This window comes from Bactrocera tryoni, chromosome 4 (genome assembly GCF_016617805.1).
Source record: "Bactrocera tryoni isolate S06 chromosome 4, CSIRO_BtryS06_freeze2, whole genome shotgun sequence".
Taxonomy (NCBI): domain Eukaryota; kingdom Metazoa; phylum Arthropoda; class Insecta; order Diptera; family Tephritidae; genus Bactrocera; species Bactrocera tryoni.
In genome coordinates this window covers 15,040,302-15,061,725 of record NC_052502.1, presented here as the reverse complement: position 1 = coordinate 15,061,725, position 21,424 = coordinate 15,040,302, and the positions used below count along the sequence as shown (strand labels likewise).

At 39.7% G+C, this 21,424-nt stretch overlaps 1 protein-coding gene across 1 annotated transcript in view; it reads right to left on the bottom strand.

The window, feature by feature from the left end:
- Positions 1–1,614: 1,614 nt before the first annotated feature.
- Positions 1,615–21,424, bottom strand: part of LOC120774125 — a 231,230-nt gene continuing 211,420 nt past the window's right edge. Inside the window, exons 22-29 of the mRNA XM_040103496.1 lie at positions 19,404–19,646; positions 12,005–12,378; positions 10,547–11,446; positions 6,044–6,480; positions 4,470–5,710; positions 4,336–4,406; positions 4,159–4,262; positions 1,615–2,814 (exon numbers count right to left, since the gene is read on the bottom strand). Coding sequence (XP_039959430.1) covers positions 2,541–2,814; positions 4,159–4,262; positions 4,336–4,406; positions 4,470–5,710; positions 6,044–6,480; positions 10,547–11,446; positions 12,005–12,378; positions 19,404–19,646 — 3,644 coding nt within the window. The 3' untranslated portion in view covers positions 1,615–2,540. The remainder of the gene's footprint in view (positions 2,815–4,158; positions 4,263–4,335; positions 4,407–4,469; positions 5,711–6,043; positions 6,481–10,546; positions 11,447–12,004; positions 12,379–19,403; positions 19,647–21,424) is intronic.

Below are 21,424 nucleotides of genomic sequence, written 5' to 3'. Positions count from 1 at the left end.
ATGTAAGATCGGAATTCGTACGATCAAGCGTATCCAAAGAGACCTGTTTACTCTACTCTTTTGAAAAAAAGTGAGCTTTATTGAGACGAGTCGAACAATGACGCGTTTCATACTCAAAATATCTACCAAAATCATTCGAACGGACTCCCGAAATCTTTCCATCTCTCTACACAAAACAAATAAAACTGGATTATTAGCAAAAACGACGTCGTGTAGAGGTTGAAAAAGAGATGTCTGACAACATAGCTGGGGACTCTACATTCATCAAATGTATAATTATAGATGAGCCGTGAGTTTATGAATATGATGTTGAAACTGTCCTACATTGTCGGAATGTCTCTAGAAATGAGCCGAAAACGAAATATCAAAATTCGAAGGCACTGAAGGCCATCCCAACAGATGCTTACAACGACGGTATGGAAATTTGGACTAAGCTAGTTGGCATGCTTATATGGGTTAAGGAACCAATCTTAAATGTGATAGTAAATAAATGCGGAAGAATGTATGTTTTTGTTAATCCGAATCAATTTAGGCGATTTACTTGAATTTTTGAACTGTAGATGGCCGAAATACATGATCCAAGTAGAGGTACTTCTTTCAATAGCCTGTTTTTGACAGATCACGCGTGAGTCATGACAAGCTGTCATGTTATTTTTGTTCGGTATGTTTTGTCATTATATCATGGAAGTTAAGAAAATATAGCAGCTGTAGCTAAGAGTGTACACGAAGACTGTGAAGTGTCGATTCGGCGCCGTTATCAGCAACTTGGACTTACGTATAGAACGACTTGGCGTTATTTATATAAAGATTTTAAATTTAAAGCCTACAAAATACAGTTTATGTAAGAACTAAAGTCGCTCGATCGTTTGCTCTATGAGCTCTTGAAAAGAGCCAATACGATCCGATGTTTTTGAGCCAAAATTTTGTTCAACGATGAATCCAATTTATGACTCAATGGGTATACAATAGGGTGTGTCATTCTGAGGCAACCTTTTTTTCAACTGAAAAACAGGCTAAAAACTTTCGAAAATGTGAAAGAAAGTCACTCAAAAGATGAGCTATTAATATTAATATTAAGAGGTGCCTATTTCAAATTTTCTGTTTTCCATATAAATTACATGGAAAAAAAATCATTTTTTTGTGGTGGTTATGCTGCGGAGGTTATTATATGTGCACGCGATGGCACATTGGGATGGTAAACTCGATTCGGATTCTACTCGAGAATCGAGTTTTCTCGTAAAATAATCGATTTTTCGAATGTCAAGAATCGATTCTTAATCGACTTCGACTACTGAGGATCGATTCCGAAAAATTGATTATTATTATATTATTAATAAAAATTATATATATTTATATATTATTAATAAAAGAATAGAATAAAAATTAATAAAAATTTAAAAAAAAATTAAAAAAAAAAAAAAATTAGGAAAAAAAAATTATTAAAAATTAAAAAAAAAATAATAAAAGAGTGGAAAAAAATTAATAAAAATTTAGAAAAAAAGTTTTAAAAAAATTTGAAAAAATTAATAAAAATTTAGAAAAAATTAAAAAAAAGAGAAAGTCTTTAAATAACTTAAACTGTTCAAATAATTTGTCTTTAAACACCCAGCTCTGTTCGTTCAATAATTAACGAATCCATTTATTTGACTAATTTTTTCTATGCCCATACAAGGCATAACAGTTTTGTGTTGTTTTGTTTTTTTTTTATCTAATTTGTTGTTTTTGTGTTAGTTTATCATCAAACAAAATTAACACAGCGCAAATTGTTGAGCACATTTCACCTATTATATCTAATTTAATGTTTAAGTTAAGTAATTATTCTACATTATATACTTATACTCGAGTATACTAACTATATATATATATAAATACTAAATGTACATATGTATGCATCGTGTGCTCGATACAATGCAATATCCACTTTAATTTTTGCTTTGAAGAACTTCGTGTGGCGCAAGTGGAATTTAGAATGCTTTTGCAATGCTATTGCTTCGGATACAACTGTACATACATACAAGTGGATTTAGGCGTGACTATTATCGGTAAGGGCGCACTATACAGCATTTGAGTACGAGTATAGCAAATATATACTTCATATACTCAAATTCACAGCTGCAGCTGTACGCATGTGTATGTGTGTGTGGCGCTGAGTACGGGGCACAATTACTTATGCATATTTGCTACTTAAACATGTATGCATGTGTAGATATCCTATATGTATATATACTACATATACATATATCTAACTGTGTGCTTACCACTGCTTTACATTCACAAAAAATCAATTCCATATTTAACTAACTTAAACACCTACACTTACTTAACTAAGCACTATTATATTCCGTATTACTAAATTCTTTATAAGCTACAACCTATACAACTACACTTGACGCTATTAATGCATATTGGTTGTAAACACTGTGTATACACATTTAAATATTACGTAATATTCGTAAATTTCAGCCTTACGCTTCGCCCCTTAGAGGTGTGCGAGACAAACACAACCAACTCGTGCCCGCCTTCATTACGGCGGCTTGGCTCTAATCACTATTTAGATCATCGCCGATGAGACTGCGATCCATGCCCTTCCAGTTGCTGGAGTTGAGTGCAGCCGCTGTGATGCCATAAGTACCGCTAGGCAAGCGCTTTTGCCGACACAACGCTATGCGCGTTTTGCTGGGCGATGCCGGTTGTAGCAGCGGCGATGTGGCCTGTGGCGAGTCCATATCGTCGGTATTCTCTTCGGGACAACTATCCGATGGTGAGGCTAGACGCTCACGTGTTTTTATAGACTTTTTCAAGCGACGCAGAAATCTGTATTAAAGGAATTGAATAAGAGTTTAGTGAACGATTTTAGAGATCTCTTTCGAGCACAAATTGTGGAAAGAGTTTAGTGTGACATAGAAATATAAATATATATATGGAAGTTATTCCATGACATCGATAATCAGCTGACACTAAAAATGTTTATTTTTAATTTTATTTTAAGGCATCTTTAACAAATTCTTTATAGATCCGGATTAATGTATTACTGCCGAATACTGAGAGAATACTATCTTATGATCCAGTAAGATTTGAGGAAACTGAACATAATCTCCATGTTGCAGTTAGGGTACCAACTAATAGCCACCACCTACGTTTTACTATCTCTTCTTCCTCTTGATCATATTAATTTAGCGTTTTTCATCAGAGAAAGGAGAATTGGAGTACCTTTTCCTCCTGCACAGCATTCTGTAAACGTTGGAGCAAGGCCCTTGGATTTTTGTGAGAGAAGAACTCCTGTGTTCGAACTTACAAATTAGCAAAACGCTTAGTACCCCGTTTAATTTCCACTCCCGGCAGTTCGGTGGGATGTCTGTCCCAAGTCTCGTCCTCACAAACACGAGACAGTCAAAAAGGAAGTATTAAGTTCTGTCGACTTCATCTTCTTCCATACAGCATCTGCAGATGGCGTCTGGTAAGATTGTCAATCTTATGGCATGGACACCAATGAGGCAATGGCCTCTAAAAAGCCCCACAAATAGAGAGAGGCTAGCCTTACCGAGGGCAAAGAGATCACTAGATCTCTTGTGATCGATGTTGGGACAAAAGGCTTTTGCGACGGCGCATGTACCGATGGTGCCACAGTGCCGGCCAAGCTTCCGCGAAGCCCAGCGTTATTAATGAGTTCAAGGCTAATATCACCTTTCTGCTATCTGAGTGGATGGTCATTTCTCTGAAAGAGGCTGTATTCCGGAACAACCTCGGTTTGGAAAATATTGCAATAGTCAAGAAGTCTGAAACTGGAGTTGATAGAGAGCTTCTGACAGTAAACCGCTCCACCAACCTTCACCTCCAAAGCTTTGATCCATACGTAAAGAAGCTCACTGCGGCTCTCTTCCAATGGCTTCTTCCCACCCACAACTCCCTTGCCGGTATGTGGGCAGAGCAGGAGCCGTCAGAGTTCGGTTTGGCCACTCCATGATCGAAGTGATTCTCTATGAAGTCAAAGTGTGTGAGGATATCCGAGTAATCAGATACGTGTTCTTTTAAGAACCCAGATTCTCAGAGTCTAATAGCAACTTTTGCACCCTTACACCTTCCAACGGTGTCTACGGCCACTACGTGCAAGATGGCGTTAAGTGCCATGGTTGGAGTGGACCTTATTGAACGCCTTACCTTATTTGATTTCCGATCGCACGCAAACGATTTATTTTACATTTCGGCTTAACAGTTTCGGTATCTTCCTTTACAATGCTGGGTGATATACGGCGCAATAAAGCCTTCAAAAAGGTAGAATAAAAAAATTGATAAACCATAAAAATTAATTTTGAAATTTTTACTAAAACCACTTACATCGGCCACCTCTTCTTCGCTGAGGCTCTCCTGTTTTCGTGGACGCTTCTCACGATTCGGAGAATTGAGACCTGTAAGACAACAAAAATGTGGTTAGAATCGGTACAGAAAATGTGTCTTACGCTTTAACTTACGTCGCGGCAGAGGTCGTGACAGAGCCAACTCTTTGGGTGAAACTAGACTCTCTGATGAGGAGGAGCTGCTCGCCACTGGTGGTCTGCTATTGAGTCGTCTCTTTGGACTCTTACGTGTAGTAACTGCCGAAGCTGGACAGGGGTGATGATGCGAAAGACAATGCTTACTACATGTATGCGTACTACTGCTCGGCGTGGTGGTCGCAGTCAACGACTCCTTGCTCGGTATATCAAGTTGTTGCTTTGTCGGCGATTGTGTGGCTGAACATTTCGATGATTTGCGTTCGCGTTTTTTACTGCTGCTGCGGCGCTGATGTGTGAATGAGCCACCTTTACCATCCGACGATGGGAAGTCATAGAGGCCATCTGAATCGGTGAAGGGTAATTGATCTTTACGTCCATAAAAATGTGGCGAAAAGCGTCCCATACTGGCGCGTTCACTCAGCGGACTTTCCGAACGCGACGACACCGGTGACAGACCCTTTTCGTTACCATCAATTTGTATCACAATAGAAGGCAGTTGTAGTTGTGCCATTTGATTGCTGGCACTCGTGCTGCTGATGGTGCTGGTATTTGCCGCTTGTTGCGGTTCGTCTACCTCGATTAGCACGTGCTCGGCCATGTAGGCACCGAGAGTTTTGAAGCGATTGCTGCTCAAGCGGCAATCATCCATTTTCTCGTCAACGTGATCGGTGCCAATACCTTCGTCATTCGACTCCAATATGATTTCATCCGAGAACGTCTCCGAATCGGACCGTGGTCTATGCAAATGATCAGTACTGCTGCCTGTCGCGCCACTTTCAGCGCCTGCACCTTTACCATTCGTTATATTCTCTTTACAGCTGGCTAAAGCGGAGTTTTTTCGCCTATTCAAAAGGTTTACATGCAGCGAAAGACCACCACCGGAATGTCCGCTGCCTGGTTCATCCATTTCGCCAGGACATAATGGATTACTGGAGCCGCAGCGACTCGGACCGGGGCTCGCCATGCTCGAATAGCCGGAAGAGCTGAGATTGCTTTCAGAGATGGTGCGATCGGCACGGCTGCACATCGTAAATGGACTCAGGTAGCACATACCAACGGGGTTTGGTGGCATCAACCCGCCTGGATTGCCGGTTTTCGTGGCTGGTGACATTGGCTCGGCATCCGATTCCAGTTCACTCATATTGGAAGTGACGGTAATCATTGGCGGCACAAAGGGAAATTCTAGCGAGTTCGGTTTTTCAAATTGTTTTAAGAGCCTGTCGAAGAGAGTCGGGAGAACAAATTAGATATTTAAACCTATTTATATTATTTGGAATTATTTTCAGTTTCCAGGCTAGAAAAGATAAGCTATGAACTTCTAGGTGATTTAGTAGGTGGATTCACTAATACACACGTACATTTCAACATGTGCGCTCGAAAAAGTGAGTAAAGAACTAAAACGCTGTGAATGGCTCGCCTAAATGAAGCTAAGGAATACGACTGCACATAAATATTAGTGTGAATACAGGTAAATGATTAATCGAATTTCGAACACAGTAAGGAACAACGAAAGATGAAGAAACGAAAAGCGATGTGCACTACTTATATACCTTTTTTGTTGTTGCTTATTTGGAAACATAAAACTGGTTTCACCTATGCTGGCTCGTTGCGGTGGCGGTGATCCCGGGAATATGATCATCGGGTGACGATTTCTCGTTGGACTCGGATGCTCCACGGTCAATGTTGGTATGATGAGATCACGTGGTCGCGGTGTTTTCTCCTCCGGTGTTGGTGGTTCCACATCGATGACAATCGCTGGTGGCTTCAATGCCACTACCCCAGCCTTCGGAACGGGGTTAGTTGCCTGGAGACCGCTTGCTGTCGGCGTGGGTGGTGAGAATCTCAAGAGCGGTAGTTTATTAAGTAAATCCGCTCCACGATTCTGACCTGCCATGGAGGTGGTTGCGGTGTCAGTGGGTGTCGTCTCCACATCACTATCAATAATGACATGCGTTTTACCCGTATGCAGATCCAGTACAATCTTCTCCTTGGACAAGTTTATGAGGAAAAAAACAACGAAAAATGCAACATTAGAGAAGAAGTAACATCTGAGTTTCAATGGCTTCATATATGTAGGTTTGAAGCAACTTGGTACAAAGAAAGCAATGTATATGTTTGTTGAAAATTACTGTAGTATGGAATCTTGTGATTTAAACATACCATATATTCTACTTTTTTTAAGTGTTAGGTTTTCCAGAGCTGCCTATCTTTTTCATTTTCCTGCAAGTTGCTCTAAATTTAAACTAAAGTTTTAGGGATTTTAAAGAACCTCCTGAAAAAGATCCCAAGTATATTCTCTAGACACTATTCAAGTATGTTTTGCCGAGGTCTTTTAGCGAAGAAAACTAACCAAGCTCCAATAAAGAATCTCCAAGTTTTATCTCATAACTTGCGGATCTTTCCTGTTTTGTAGGAGGTGGTTTTGATAAGGATATTGTTAAATTATAATTATTTTGGATATTTGCATGTCTCTACTATGTTACCACCATTATCCCTCCTAGTTTAGCAAGTTCCGAATGAATAAACTCATGGACTTTTCGACAAATGATTTTCTTGAGCGTGCTTCATCCATCAAACTACATTGACGGGCTATAATTGTGAGGCAATGAGGCAGCTTCGGTTTGTTATCTGATTACACAAGGACTTTTTCTATAAAAAAAAAAAAAATCGACAATTCCGCTGTGGCCAGGCACGTAGACCAGTTTAATTGGAAGTAGCTTGTTGCTACTGCTAGTGACGTCATGCAGTGTTTTACTAGCTTTGTGCTCACTGTCAGCGAAAGCAGCAGAGTTGCTGTCGCTGCTATCGGAGTGGGTACAGACCTCCCTAAAAAAACCGGACTTCGGATAAGTACATCTGCAATGGCTTGATGGCTGCCATTTCTTCTTGAAAGACACTACTGTAGATAGATAAATGTTATGAGGTAATGCACCGCGACCTAGGGTCTATTGTGCCCTCTACGATATCACATGTCTTCCCAGAGTCCCAGCAGCCTGAATAGCTCTAGGAGTTTGCCGTGCGCTACTGAGGTGATGTGATCCCTGCTGATATAGATGGAATCCAGGGCCTTAAGCCTTTTTCCACAGATTTCTGTGCAATCCAGGATTAGGTGTGCTGGTGTTTCCTGTTCCAGGTCGCAGAACCGGCAGTTAGCACAGGAGATTATGCCTATGTTGGACAAGTGCTTCCTGAGCCTGCAGTGCCCTGTGTAAATTGCGACGAGGAGACGGAATTTATCACGGGGGAGGTGAATAAGTTCCTTGAACCTGGAGACACTGTACCCCCCTAGTAGCAGTTTGGCGTGGCGCATGCCTGATGATTGTTGCCAATGCCGTTCTCTCTCAGTTCTTTCCTCCGTGCGGAGCAGCCCCTTAAAAGTGTGGAATCCTACCGCTATGTATGGTTCTGGTCCCACCACCTTGGACGCTGCCGCAGCGCGGTCCAGTTCGTCGGCCTTCTCGTTTCCTCTATTCCTTTGTGCCCTGGCACCCAAATTAGGTGAACCCGGTTGCACAAGGACAGGCGGTTTAGCCTTTCTATGCATTCCTCAACTAAAAGCGATTTGATCTCATATGATGAAATCGCCTTTAGTGTCGCTTGGCTATCACTGAGAATAGCTATACGCTGGTTGCGATAGTTGCGGCTGAGGTTGACTTCAGCGCACTGACCTATGGCAAAAACTTTAGCCTGGAAGATACTTGGGAATCAGCCCATTGGTATGGACAGCTTAGTACGCGGTCCTGCAATACCTGCCCCAATACCCTCCGGTGTTTTTGAGCCATCAGTGCACCACTGAATGGTACTGTCTTCCAGCAGTCTTTCCAGCGTGGAATCGCTCCACTCCGTCTTGCTGCCGAGAGTAACTTTGAAATTTCTTTTGAAGTTTATTTTCTTCGTTGTGCCGTCCTTTGGGAGGAGGACTAGCGGTGTGCTTTCCGCTGGTACGTCCATCTGTCTGGAGGACATTAACTTTCCTCTACCGCAGCCTTCTGCTGACATTAGCAGCATGGTGTGGTTTGCTACTGTAATCTGACAGTCTGTAACAAGAGCTCATTGTGAGCTCCCGACAGAAGATTTCCCCTCCTACCTTCGATTTATCCGTGAAAAAGCTCACTGCGCCTCTTCTCCAGCAACTCCGCCGCACCCACATGTATCCCGTAGGTACATATGTCCGAGAGCAAGATGTCGCTAGGGATCGCTTTCGAGGCTCAGTGTTAAAAGTCATAAGGCATGCAATCCCCATTAGCCCTTGGAGTTCGTTCCAACCTGTGGTTAAAACCCGAACCCGAACTTTGTCAGTTCAATGTGGAGTTGCATTTCAGCCGAGTGCCGGTCTCAAAGTACGGCCGAGGTTTTAGATGGACCTCGAACCAATTGCTGATAAAAATACCTGGCATTTTCAGGTGCTGATCAACACATTGACTTTCGACAGCAGATAACCACGTTGTCCCTCGTTGGAACCCTTGAAGTGACCAGTTTCCAGGAGTATAATAACTATACTATTAACTTAGTTATCAAGTTGAGAGTTTTCTTCTTCTAACTCTAGAATGTGATTTCTTTCGTTGTTTAAACCTTTTACCGGTCAATCAAGATTTTTAAGACTTATGGATTTATATATTTATCATTAACCTTAACTTTATAAGAATGAGTTTTCCATACATTTATGTGAAGAGACTAGCCATAAATATGAAATATGAAAGCATGTCCAAGAATAGAGTAATAGCTTTACATAGCAACAGAGTTTGTAGTGAGTCTCAGCTAAACCACCTATGGTTTTTGCGTCCGAATTGTATAATTATACCATCATCTGAGTCAATCTGCGTTGATTGTGTTTATTAAGAAAAAATGTTTAACCTGATAAATAAGTCTCAAACTGTATTATATGTTATATTCACTTAAGAAAACATTTATAAATATACATACGTACAAATTATATGGCAATGAAAAATTGAATGCGATTCCATGTTCCCTGACTCTATTAACCTTGGAAGCCTTGTTGTGGTTGGATTAAGAAATAGGACAGTGGAGTAAATTGGAAACAGAAGTACGCACGGGTTATTTAAGGCTTCGGTTTTTTTATGTAGATGAAAAATAATCATTATTTGCTAACAGACTCGACGGAGGAAGTAATTTCACTCGTGAGCTTCTGTATTACATGTATTGGCCTTCGACGAAACCTCGATGGCGATGTAACACAACATTAACAACAAAAAGTTTACGACAATGAGAAAAATTAAGTCAAAACATGTGGCAAAAGCGGAACATTCGAGGAGGAAAGTTTTAGGGATTGTATATCATCCTCTTCCAAGCAGCAGTAGGCATCATCCCGATCGGACAATTTCCTAGAGTTCTTATGATTTACGCTGGGGCAGGAGGACTTTGCGACTGCACAGCCGCTGGTTGCTGAACAACGCTTGTTAAGCTGGTCTGAGGCTCAAAAGATATAGAATTATTCCCGAGAAGCCAATGGAGTTCCTACCTGTTCCCAATCTGCAGTTATTGAGACTTAAGTACCTGTCCTAGTAGGCTAGTCAGCCTTACAGATTATTACAAACCTACGAGCTTAAAAATTTTTTGACCGCAGCGCCTCCTACCGATTTGTAGAATACATTATATCTAGACCGGGTTACTAAGAAAAAAACTTAACATTTTAATAGAAAATGAATAAATTTACTCATGCGTAAATCTGTCTCTAATTTCTTACTAATTTTTTGAGTTCTACAGCTTCGAAAGTAGGCTATATCTCAACGATATTACCGGAGGGGAAAATATAGTAAATGCGATGGATCGAAGTTGAAAGAAACTTGATCACTAAGGATTCTGGAAACTTTCCACCGGATAAGTAAATGCTGAATCGTCTTTTTAATGGATTTTGGTAGGACTTTCTCATATACTAAGGTTTCTTTACTTTCAGACTTCGGAATGGATATACGGATTTCCTACCTCAGAATTGTTCAATGTGATAATTTTGGCAATTGTATTAATAGATAATGGAATATAGTTTAGGAGTATGCTTTCCTAACCTTAATATTAATGCTGACAATTTTACTCACCGACATTTGCTCATCGCTGCAATCACTGCGTATGCTCTTCTGCTCATCATCGCTGTAATCGCAGGTCGACAGTGGATCTTCCTGGAAAATCGGGCTGTTTGAACGTTGCGGCCGTGGCATAATCGGCGTGAGCGCGGGCGACGGCATTGGTGTAGGCATCTCACGTATTGGCGACAGACACTTATTATTAATACCATTGCTTGGTATCTCGAGCAGTATGGTCGGTGGGTGCAATAAGTTCGTAGACGATGACGAGTTCGATGACGATGGTGTCGACGAAGATTTGTGCGCATTAAGAACATCGAGGACGGGCACCTCAATCGTAGTTTGACGATAGAATACGGGCGAATCGGGTGGACCACTCGAAAAACTAACCGGCGTATGCATAGACGAGGTGGATGACTCGTCATCACCGGGTGCATCATCTTGTGGACTAGAAGCGGTTGGGGTTGTTGATGGTGATACATATACAGATGCGCTATGCGTTATGTTAGCTGTGTTTGTGGTGGTATTTGAGGCAGTTGTTATTGCATTGGCATTGGCATTTGATGAGGAGGAAGCAAGATTACGGAACATAGCTAAAATGGAGTCGGCACTGGAGACTTTCGGGCGTGCAATTGTGCCGATACGACTACGTGTTGGTCCGCCTAAGCCCGCGGCAATACCGAGCGGCAAATGGGTATTGTGATTTGTGCCACCGATCTCACTGCCGCTGGTCTGCATCGAACGCAAACCGAAATCGGTAAGTGCTAAGTCGGAACTGGATAGTGAGTCGCTACCCTGATTCGATGAGGTGCTGTGCGGTGAACGTATATCGTTTGTGCACGGTGACGGAGGCACTGAGCTGGCGCGAAACTGTAAATCAGTTGGCAGGCTGAGGGCACTCGAGTTCCGTGTGTTCTAAGGGTGTGCAGTGATGAGGGAGTAGCCCGGGAAGAGGAGAGAAAAGACAATGTAAGTGAATGAGTTCAAAGTTATATGACAGGAAATGAAAGTAAATAATATGATTGGTGCGGTCCTCATCCTCTTCATATTTGAATTAAACATAACCTCTAAATGTATGTGAAAATTTGACAATGGACTTAAGAGCTTTCAGACAACAACGTTAACATTTTCTTATTTTTTCCACTAGTAAAACTTAAAGTAGGGCTTTATGTCCAAAAATGTTTAGCTCTAAAATTATAAATTCGAACAGTTCTGTGTTAAAAAATAGCAGTTGTTTCTTTGTGGAATGAGGAGTGCAGCGCGTACAAGCACTATATAGCATTAGAAGTGCTCAAAGGAAAGCCTCTCTCTCTTCCGGATCCTGAGTATATGGATGTAAATATTTTGATTTTTTTGCCTGAGAATTTAAAACTCACTTTAGTAGACTTTCACAATGGCTAGACTAGTAATTTCTAGAAGCTAATATCGCTGGTAATTATTTATCGATCACCTAGCTTCCAACACCATACTCACCGTCATGTGTCCAATATCCATATCCGAACCAGAGCTCATTTCGGCGGACACTTTATTTAGCAGTCGCGCGAATGTCACCTTCTTCTCGAGTTTCGGATCGGCGATTGTGCGTGCAACATTTGCTACATTGGTCGAGGTCAGTGAGCCAGAATTCTCGGAGAATGTGGTCTCTTTAACATCGCTCTCGGAGTCAACATTACTGGCCGAAGCGCGCAGACGATTCTCCGTCATGTTGATGAGCTCGCCGAGACTTACTTTCGGCTTGTCCACATTCGTTGCCGGCGAGACTAGTTGTTGTAAAATTTGTTTCTTTTCAGCAGCATTTTTCTTCACCGGCGTTGAGTTGTTGCGCTTCTTGCGTGGTGACGGCGAACCTGTTGATAGCGTGACAAATTTTAAAGACACATTAGTAGCGGTTCTTCGAAGATCATGCTTTGTATATGTAACTACAAAGATGTTTCACAGAGAAAACACAAACAAATGCTAGGTAAATAAAGCACATTCAATTACATAAAAGTGAGTGAAAAGGAGAAGAAGCAGTTGTGAAAGCGTAATGTGTTGGTGTTAAGTGCTGGGAAATTGGAAAACGTTACAGGTAGCTCTACTTTAAGGCTTAAAGAATATATTTTACTGTGTTTATGAGGGGCAGAAGCTATGTTGGAGAATTGTAAGGCATCGACTGCCTTTAGTGGCATCGGCTACTATTTGATCTTGAAGCTTATATTGAGATTTTCAACTTAAGGTTATGATTTGGTAAATTGAGGTCAAACCATATATAGTTTATGCTTCGGTTAATCTAGATAAAGCTAAAGATTTCTGCAGATGTGCAAGTAAAAAACCTGACTGGATAAAGACCTCCTTAACAAGTTTCAAAGTTTTAGTATTGCCGCGTTCATCTTAATATATTTCTATAGGCTAGGTCTGTTCAGAGTAAGTTTAGGTTGGGTTCGATTGCTGAGCTGCAAGGTCCCACCAGCGCACTGATATTGCAGATATCTGAAATTGTGACCTTCCGAGTGTTTAAGCCTTGATCTCGCAAAGGCGGTACAATCAAGAAGGAACCGTTGAGATGTTTCCAGCTTGTTTTCTGGCATACAGGTGTTCAGTGTACCAACTACAAAATATTATTTTGGGATCCCTCTTACCTAATACCTTCTCTCTGGTTTTAAATAAAGTTAGGTTAGGTAAATCTGGTAGGCTAATAAGCTACACGTCGACCAAACTGATCTTTGCGTTACCACATGAAATTCAGTTACTAAGTCCAAGAGGAGTAGTTATCCTTTGGGCTATCTATGTTTGACGCGAATTTAAACAGACTCTGCGGCCTCACTATTGATACCTTTTCCAGTGTATCACACCGTGAGAACCCCAGTTGTTTACAGCGTAGTCTTGACAATGCGGAACAAGTGCACAAGAGATGCTCTACCGTTTTTCTGGTGCCCTGCTCTAGACATTTCCTGCAGTATTCTCTTTTTGTCAGCCCCATCCTGCCGGCGTGTGTCGCCACCAGACAGTGACCAGTTAGTATTCCCATCATGTTTCCACAGTCTTTTATATCGAGTGCCAATAGCAATTTTGTGTACATACTTAGAATATACCGTTTTGCAAATGACTTTTACAGTCTTGCACCCAAGTGGCTCGCTTCATCGTGTTTTGATTTTCTTTACAATGCTTCTGTCGAGATTGTCGTATAGACAATGCATGGGTTTCCCAATGTTTTTCACGTTTTCGGATGTTAGCCGTACACCATTTTCTCAGTTCATTGTCCTCGATGCCTTTGTGGCCTGGCACCAAGTAGAAGTGAAGTTGATTGCTTCTGACAACACAACTCACTGCCGCCTTGACGAGGCACTTCTGACCCATATGAGATACGAGGTTACTGCCTTGATTGCTGCTTGGTTGTCTGCTCAGATGTTGACTCTAGAATTGCCTGCTGGTGCATTAGGGGCTAACTCCGCGGCTTTCGTAATAGCAAAGACCTCAGCTTGAAATATACTGCAGCGGTCCGCTAACTTAAAAGGTTGCCTTATGCCTAACTCTGGGTAGTATATCCCCGCACCAATTCTATCCTCCATTTTCGAGCCATCCGTATAAATGTTTAGAGTATTGCGCGTTCCTTACATACCTTTACGTCAGCCATCCTTTGCTATGTTTACTCTGAACCTTCTGTCCCAGTTGAAAAGTGGGTTCATGTAATCGGTGTTTGCCCAACCGCCATTATCCACTGAGCTATCCCTGAAGGTTCTTGATGTAAACTCTACTGCAGCCAGTAGTCGTTCCGCCGATTTTCCTGCGCAGTTTTCAGCAAAGAGGTCTATAGGTGGCAGGTTTAGTGTCAGTTCAAGCGTTGCTGTTGGAATTGTTTTTAAAGCTCCTGTTATAAATAGCGCAGCGAGCCTTTGAACCCTTTCCTTGGCTTCCGGTAGGTAGATTTCCGTATGCCTGTCCATCATACTACCGCACCGTAGTGCATGAGAGAGGGAGAGAGCTTCCAGGTTGTGTCGAACATCTGCCTAAATGCTTCTTCCACATTGTGTTACCACAGCAGTTTGCTGTCTAAGACTACCCCAAGGAACTTGGTATGGTCTTTAGAGAGAACTGTGTCTCATTTATCGAAGGGAACCTCCATAGAGAAACACATATACTTTGTAAGATGTTCTTTTTCCATTACACTCACAAGTGTTGAGTATTTTCGTTTGCTTAAAGGAGAGTTACCTGTAGCAGATGTTGCATGTTTTTCTAGAAACAAGTGCTTAGGTGCGGTTTCTAGAGTAAGGCAAGCAGAAAATCGGTTAAAAGTGTAACATTTTCGGTGCAAAAATAAATGGTAATGATGTAAATATGTGTAAATATAATGTAAGATATGGTGTATGATTGTATAACAACAATATTGAAATCAACAAGACATACCTCTTTAACAGCTAACTACATGGAAATGTGTAAATTAAATTAACCAAAATTTTGATATTTTCAAAACTAAATCAGCATTCACAAAATACATTTTAAGACTACATAATAGAAAAGTTGGTTATTTTACGCCCTCCAGCAGCCGCAATTCGGCGATCAACAGTAGTTTTGTCGTCTTGTCAATTTCATGTATGTCACCTGACCAAGTGGGGGTCACAATTTTATATTTCAGATTTATTTAAGTTGAATGTTTGCTTTATTCGATCAGACTATGAACTTATATACATATGTAGTTATAATAGAATTTGTGGTAAATTAGTAATTTTATCATGATACGTCCTATACACCAAGTTCTATTAGCTTTTAGAGCTTTTATAGCATCCGATTGAAGCATTTGTTTTCCAATAAATGTTAAGCAAAACTAGCTGAAGCTATATAATATATTTATATAAGATCAATCCTCAAAAAAAACATACTTGCTCTGTGGAAAGCCTATCCATTGTGCGAGTATATCAATTCTCCTTAGCTGGCTTTACAAACAGCCTCAATAAATTCATCTATTACTTGTTTAACTTTCTTACAATTGACAACTACTCATGCACAATTTTATTGAAATGTAGAAACCCGCATCCGGTTAGGACTACATTAAATATTTTTCGAATAACTCTTGTTCCTTAGTGCCCTCAGACCTATATAAATAGATAAGATTCAGTTCTCTCAAGAAGGAGTCCAAAAATATTAACTTTCTTTACGATAGACGCTGGAGTAAATATTAAGTTTTGATATCTGACGTTAATACTTGTAAATAAAAACGAACCAAATAATCAGACCGCTTGTCACAAAGAGGTGTCATTGACTGGAGAACCCGATCTTGAGTTATCACTACCCGCAATAATATATTGCCCTTATACTATTGTGATCAAAAAGTATGGTGGAATTATCATTTAAAACTCCTGGGCATCAGGAATGTAGATCGCTAGATGTGTGTGAACTTTGTTGTAGGCCTATCAGGACTACTTGAAATACATGATTATAATCCTGAAATCGTCCACCAATCCAGGGAATATCGTGCAAAAGGTGAAGCAAGACCGAAAGTACTACGACAAAGTCGTTCAAAAATCAAAGATATGTCGACAGTTTTCTTCGATTATAGTGTTGTACCATAGTGCACTTCTAGAACTACTACTGCAGAAAATAATTCGAGCTGCAGAGCTAAGTAGAGCAGGTACGATCTTCTATAAGAGGGTTGGCGTAAGGCGATGATATTTGTACCATTGGCCTCAACGACCGCGCCGTTTGTGCTGCTTTCTCCCGACTGGATAAAGATACGAAGCTAATGGGTCTGGTAGCGATCGAGGTCAAGACGAAAAATCTTCTGTCATCAAACAGACGTCACCCTCGCGACTTGGCTCCTACGTCACGGTTGACTGTCATAACTTGGAAGTCGTAGATAATGCGCTTATGCCTTTCTTGCGGCACAGATGTCGGGAGCGTACGAACGCACTGCGCAACGATGGTTGTGCCATACGTTTTAACAGAGGTAGGAGGACAAAAAATTCAATATCTTTGGAATGGTATGAATGAACAAAAATTTGTTTGCAGACTGTTACAGGTGAATATTTTCCGCGTTCTGTCACAAACTTTTCAGTTTTTTTTTGCGTGAAGAACACCTGAAAAATTTCAATTGTTTAACAAAAAAATTATGTAAAATAATATTATTTAAACAAAAGGCCCATGAAAAAATATTTATAATATAGCACGAACATTTTTCTTTGACTTCACAAAATTTCATCGATTTATCTCCAGTAGTTTAAAAGAAAATAATTTTACAATTCTATCGTACTCTAAATTTCAACCTTCAATAACTTTAACAAAAAAAAGTAAGGAAGGGCTAAGTTCGGGTGTCACCGAACATTTGATACTCTCGGATGATAAAGTGATAATCGAGATTTCAATATCCGTCATTTACATATTTTTTATTTTGCTGTAAAATTAATTAGATTAGTAGTTTCTGAGCTATGGTTTTTGGTCCATAAGTGGGCGACGCCACGCCCATTTTCAATTTTTAAAGAAAGCCTTCTGCCATTTCTTCCGTAAAATTTAGTGTTTCTGACGTTTTTTATTAGTCGGTTAACGCACTTTTAGTGATTTTCAACATAACCTTTGTATGGGAGGTGGGCGTGGTTATTACCCGATTTCTTCCATTTTTGAACCGTATATGGAAATGCCTGAAGGAAACGACTCTATAGAGTTTGGTTGACATAGCCATAATAGTTTCCGAGATATGTACAAAAAACTTAGTAGGGGGCGGGGCCACGCCCACTTTTCCAAAAAAGTTACGTCCAAATATGCCCCTCCCTAATGCGATCCTTTGTGCCAAATTTCACTTGAATATCTTTATTTATGGCTTAGTTATGTCACATTATAGGTTTTCGGTTTCCGCCGTTTTGTGGGCGTGGCAGTTGGCCGATTTTGCCCATCTTCGAACTTAACCTTCTTATGGAGCCAAGGAATACGTGTACCAAGTTTCATCATGATATATCAATTTTTACTCAAGTTACAGCTTGCACGGACGGACGGACAGACGGACGGACAGACGGACGGACAGACAGACATCCGGATTTCGACTCTACTCGTCGCCCTGATCACTTTGGTATATATAACCCTATATCTGACTCTTTTAGTTTTAGGACTTACAAACAACCGTTATGTGAACAAAACTATAATACTCTCCTTAGCAACTTTTTTGCGAGAGTATAAAAAGAATTTATACGAAATATTTATATCACGGGGTATGTATGCGTCTAGTCCGCTTCCTAATAAATTGCTAATTTTCAAAATCGGAGATTTTTCGAAATTTTCATGGACCACTTGACGTGGTTTGACCCAACTGGCAAAAACTCAACTCATGTCCTTCCACGACCATCGTATTCGCCTGATTTGGATTTACATATGTGTCTTTTGCGGTATGCAGATTTCGCATGACTAAGGAGTTAATACCGAAATTGACGAAGGTCTTGATGCTTATACTCTGCACATTGGCAAAAGTGAATTTTATCGGACGGATTTTACTTTGAAAGGGTTGAAACTGATTTGGAAAAGTCTTCAATTTATTCCGTACCCACGACAGTTGGATCTAAATAATCGGAACGAACCCGGATTTTTATCCGGTCAATGACCATTAGCTCGGGGCCTCGATATTGCTTCAGGAATGATTTCAGCCTCTAGAACAACAACATTTCGAAGAGTAAATAATTTATCTTACTTTTTGATCACAGTAGTATGTTATAAAAAGTTTTCCGGATTAGTGAAATTTCGTAGCCTAACCTTAAAACTATAGCTCGACCAATCAATATTATATGTTATAACATAAGCGCTACTATAAATTTGGTGTGGTACTTACGAGTGACCCTGTATGTCAAAAGCGAAAGCTCATGTGCAGCGTGCTAGCTAGTTTAAGCACCTAAGTATTATACAGCTTTTATGTAGAAATGTAGGGTTTTAGATATCATATATAGTATGTTTGTAGGTGTTAATACAGATTTACTTGACTTTTGGGATTAATATACATAATACAATAATATACTATATGTATGTATGTATTTACATGGTTAAGTATTATAGGTGGCTTAGTAGAACTATACATATTTACGATTAGGTGCTAAGAGGATAGATGAAGCAAAACTCTACTTTCAGGTTCAGGGTTGTTTTTACAGTTTATAAAACGAAATTTCAAAAATCTTATTGCAGAGCAAAATCCAATATTCATTATATATATATATATTTAGTGCGCAATTGTTGGAGTATTACTTTATTCAATTTATTCAGCATTCTTTTTAGATTTGCGGTGCAAGTTTTATGTGATTTAAGCATACATACGAGTACATATGTAGGTGTACATATATTTACGAGTATATGAATGGTGGTGATGTAACTCAAAGAAATAATGTGTGCAACAATTTAATATTCAATAGGAATTTATGGCGAATTTTGAGTACAAAACTGTAACGCTTGTTTGAGGAGAGGGGGGGATATACAGCACTGTGTGTACACAACGAGATATTCGTTAAGAGGAAATTTTGCAAAAAAAAAAAAACACAAAATTTTTTGATAAAAATACGAATCATAAACCAATCAAGTACTTATATGCATATAAAGGTTAACTTATACATACATATGTTAGGGAAAAGTGTGACAGACAGTTACAGACAAACAGAGAGAGAGAGTAAGAGAGCGAGAGAGAGAGAGAAAGAAACAGGTAGATAGAAATACAACGCTTGAAGTGAGTTGCGGTGGAGTAATTTGCTTTAAGTAAATAACTATGTTTTCGGTATAAAAAGGGTTCATAAATATTTTTGTTCAACAATTTTTGGTTTTTGTTTTTGTTTTGTGCTTGCAAATTTGTTTTAATAGTTGCTGTTGTTTTTGTTTTTATTATATTTTTTCGGTTTTTTCGTTTCGTGAAAATCAAACTCAATTTAGCCTATCTTACGTCGGGGAGGCGGTCGTAATAGATCGTCAAGTGAAAATGTACGCGCTGCTGCCCCTCCCCCTCCGGGTATTGGATTGGGGCTGCTGAGGCTCAAAAGTGACGGTTTTCTGATACCCAATCTGTTGAATATGGAACGCTGTGTGCCCGGTGCTATATTGCCGGTTGACTGTGGTATGGCAGTTGTAAATTGCAATTGCTCGCGTAATGATGTGTGATGATGATGTCCATGTATGGAACCAGGTGCTATATATTTTTTATGAAGAAGAAAAAAATATTTTCGATAAAAAATATACAAACAAACAAACGAATAGTAGTAGTAGAAGAAAAAAAAAACAACAGAGAGAAAAAGAGAAGAAGAAAGAGAGAGACAGTAAGTGGTAGAAAAAAGTTTCGGGCACAAATTTGCAAAATGAGCGCATACACGAGTATCTCAAAAAAACTAAATCATACGTATTCGGACAAAAATAGACGTTTGCTAGCAGTTATAGTAAATAATGACAGACATATGTGTACCATATAAATATATGCATAAAACTACGCTATTTATAGTATTCATAGTTATATATTTTATAGCTAACTTATTACAAATGTTAGGGCTTTATATAGAATAATAGTAGCAGTCGGTTTAGTAATTCGATAAAGCTGAGATGAAACAAGAAAAAACGTTAACTTCGGCTGCACCGAAACAAATATACCCTTCACAGGTGTATTTCTTTTAGTAACTATGTGTTCAGTTTCTATGGAAGCTATATTATGTAGTAATCCGATCTGAACAATTTTTACGGAGATTATGTTATTACCTTAAGCAGTAATTTATGTAAAATTTCGTGAAGATACCACATCAAATGCAAAAGTTTTCCATACAAGAACTTGTTTCCGCTCGTTCGGTTTGTATGGCAGCTATATGCTATAGTGAGCCGATCTGAACAATTTCTTCCGATATTACATTATTTCTATGAGCAATAACTCATACCAAAATTTCGTGAATAGATCTTGTCAAATGCAAAAGTTTTCCATACAAGAACTTGATTCCGATCGTTCAGTTTGTATGGCAGCTATATGCTATTGTAAGCCGATCTGAATAATTTCTTCGTATATTACATAATTATCTTAGAAAATAACCTGTGCCAACTTTTGTGAAGATACATTGTCAAATGTGAAAGTTTCCCATACAAGAACTTGATTGCGATCGTTCGGTTTGTATGACAGCTATATGCCATAAAAACCCGATCTGCATAATTTCTTCGCAGAATACAGCATTGCGTTAAATAATAACCTGTGCCAAAATTTCGTGACGATATCTCGTCAAATGAAGAAACTTTTCATACAAGCACTCCGAACGTTTGTATGGCACCTACTTGTATAATATACAATGTACATAAATGCTGTATAGATCCAATCTGAAATTTTTTTTTTCACATATTTGTGCTTTTTTTTTAATTTAGAAAAAGATATTTCCGAAAGTCCAACCGTTCACTTCTGGTTCTTAAATAGTTTCAAATTCGCTTGAAAGCTGAACAGCTTGATTTATTACTGAAGAAGTGGCACTATTTAAGAGAAGCGTATTGTTTCAAAGTTATAATTTGTTGGTAAAGGGTATTACAACATAAAAAGTTTTTCAATAAGAACGCTACAAAACGCTTTTGCATAGCCACCACGGGCACCCTTGCAGAAGCTCAGACGCTGAAGCCATTTTTCGACGGGTTTCACGCATAAATCGGCCGATGATGGTGCAATTTCAGGTTCGATATTCGTACGCAGTTCATCAATCGTCGCTGGCTTGTTGGCATAGTTCATAGACTTGACGTTACATCGTTACAATTCTTTAAAAGCTTTCAAAATATGCTCCTTCGGCGCCAGCCAGAAGGCGTCACGGAAGGTATTCTACGGAATAGCCTGGAGAGTCGAAGTGCATGCTGCTTGGATTCCCTCTGTCGTCTCAAAATGCTTGCCTTTCAGGCAAGGAAACAAAAAAAGTACGGGGGATCACATCCGGCCTTGGTTAGGTAGCTGTTCACAAG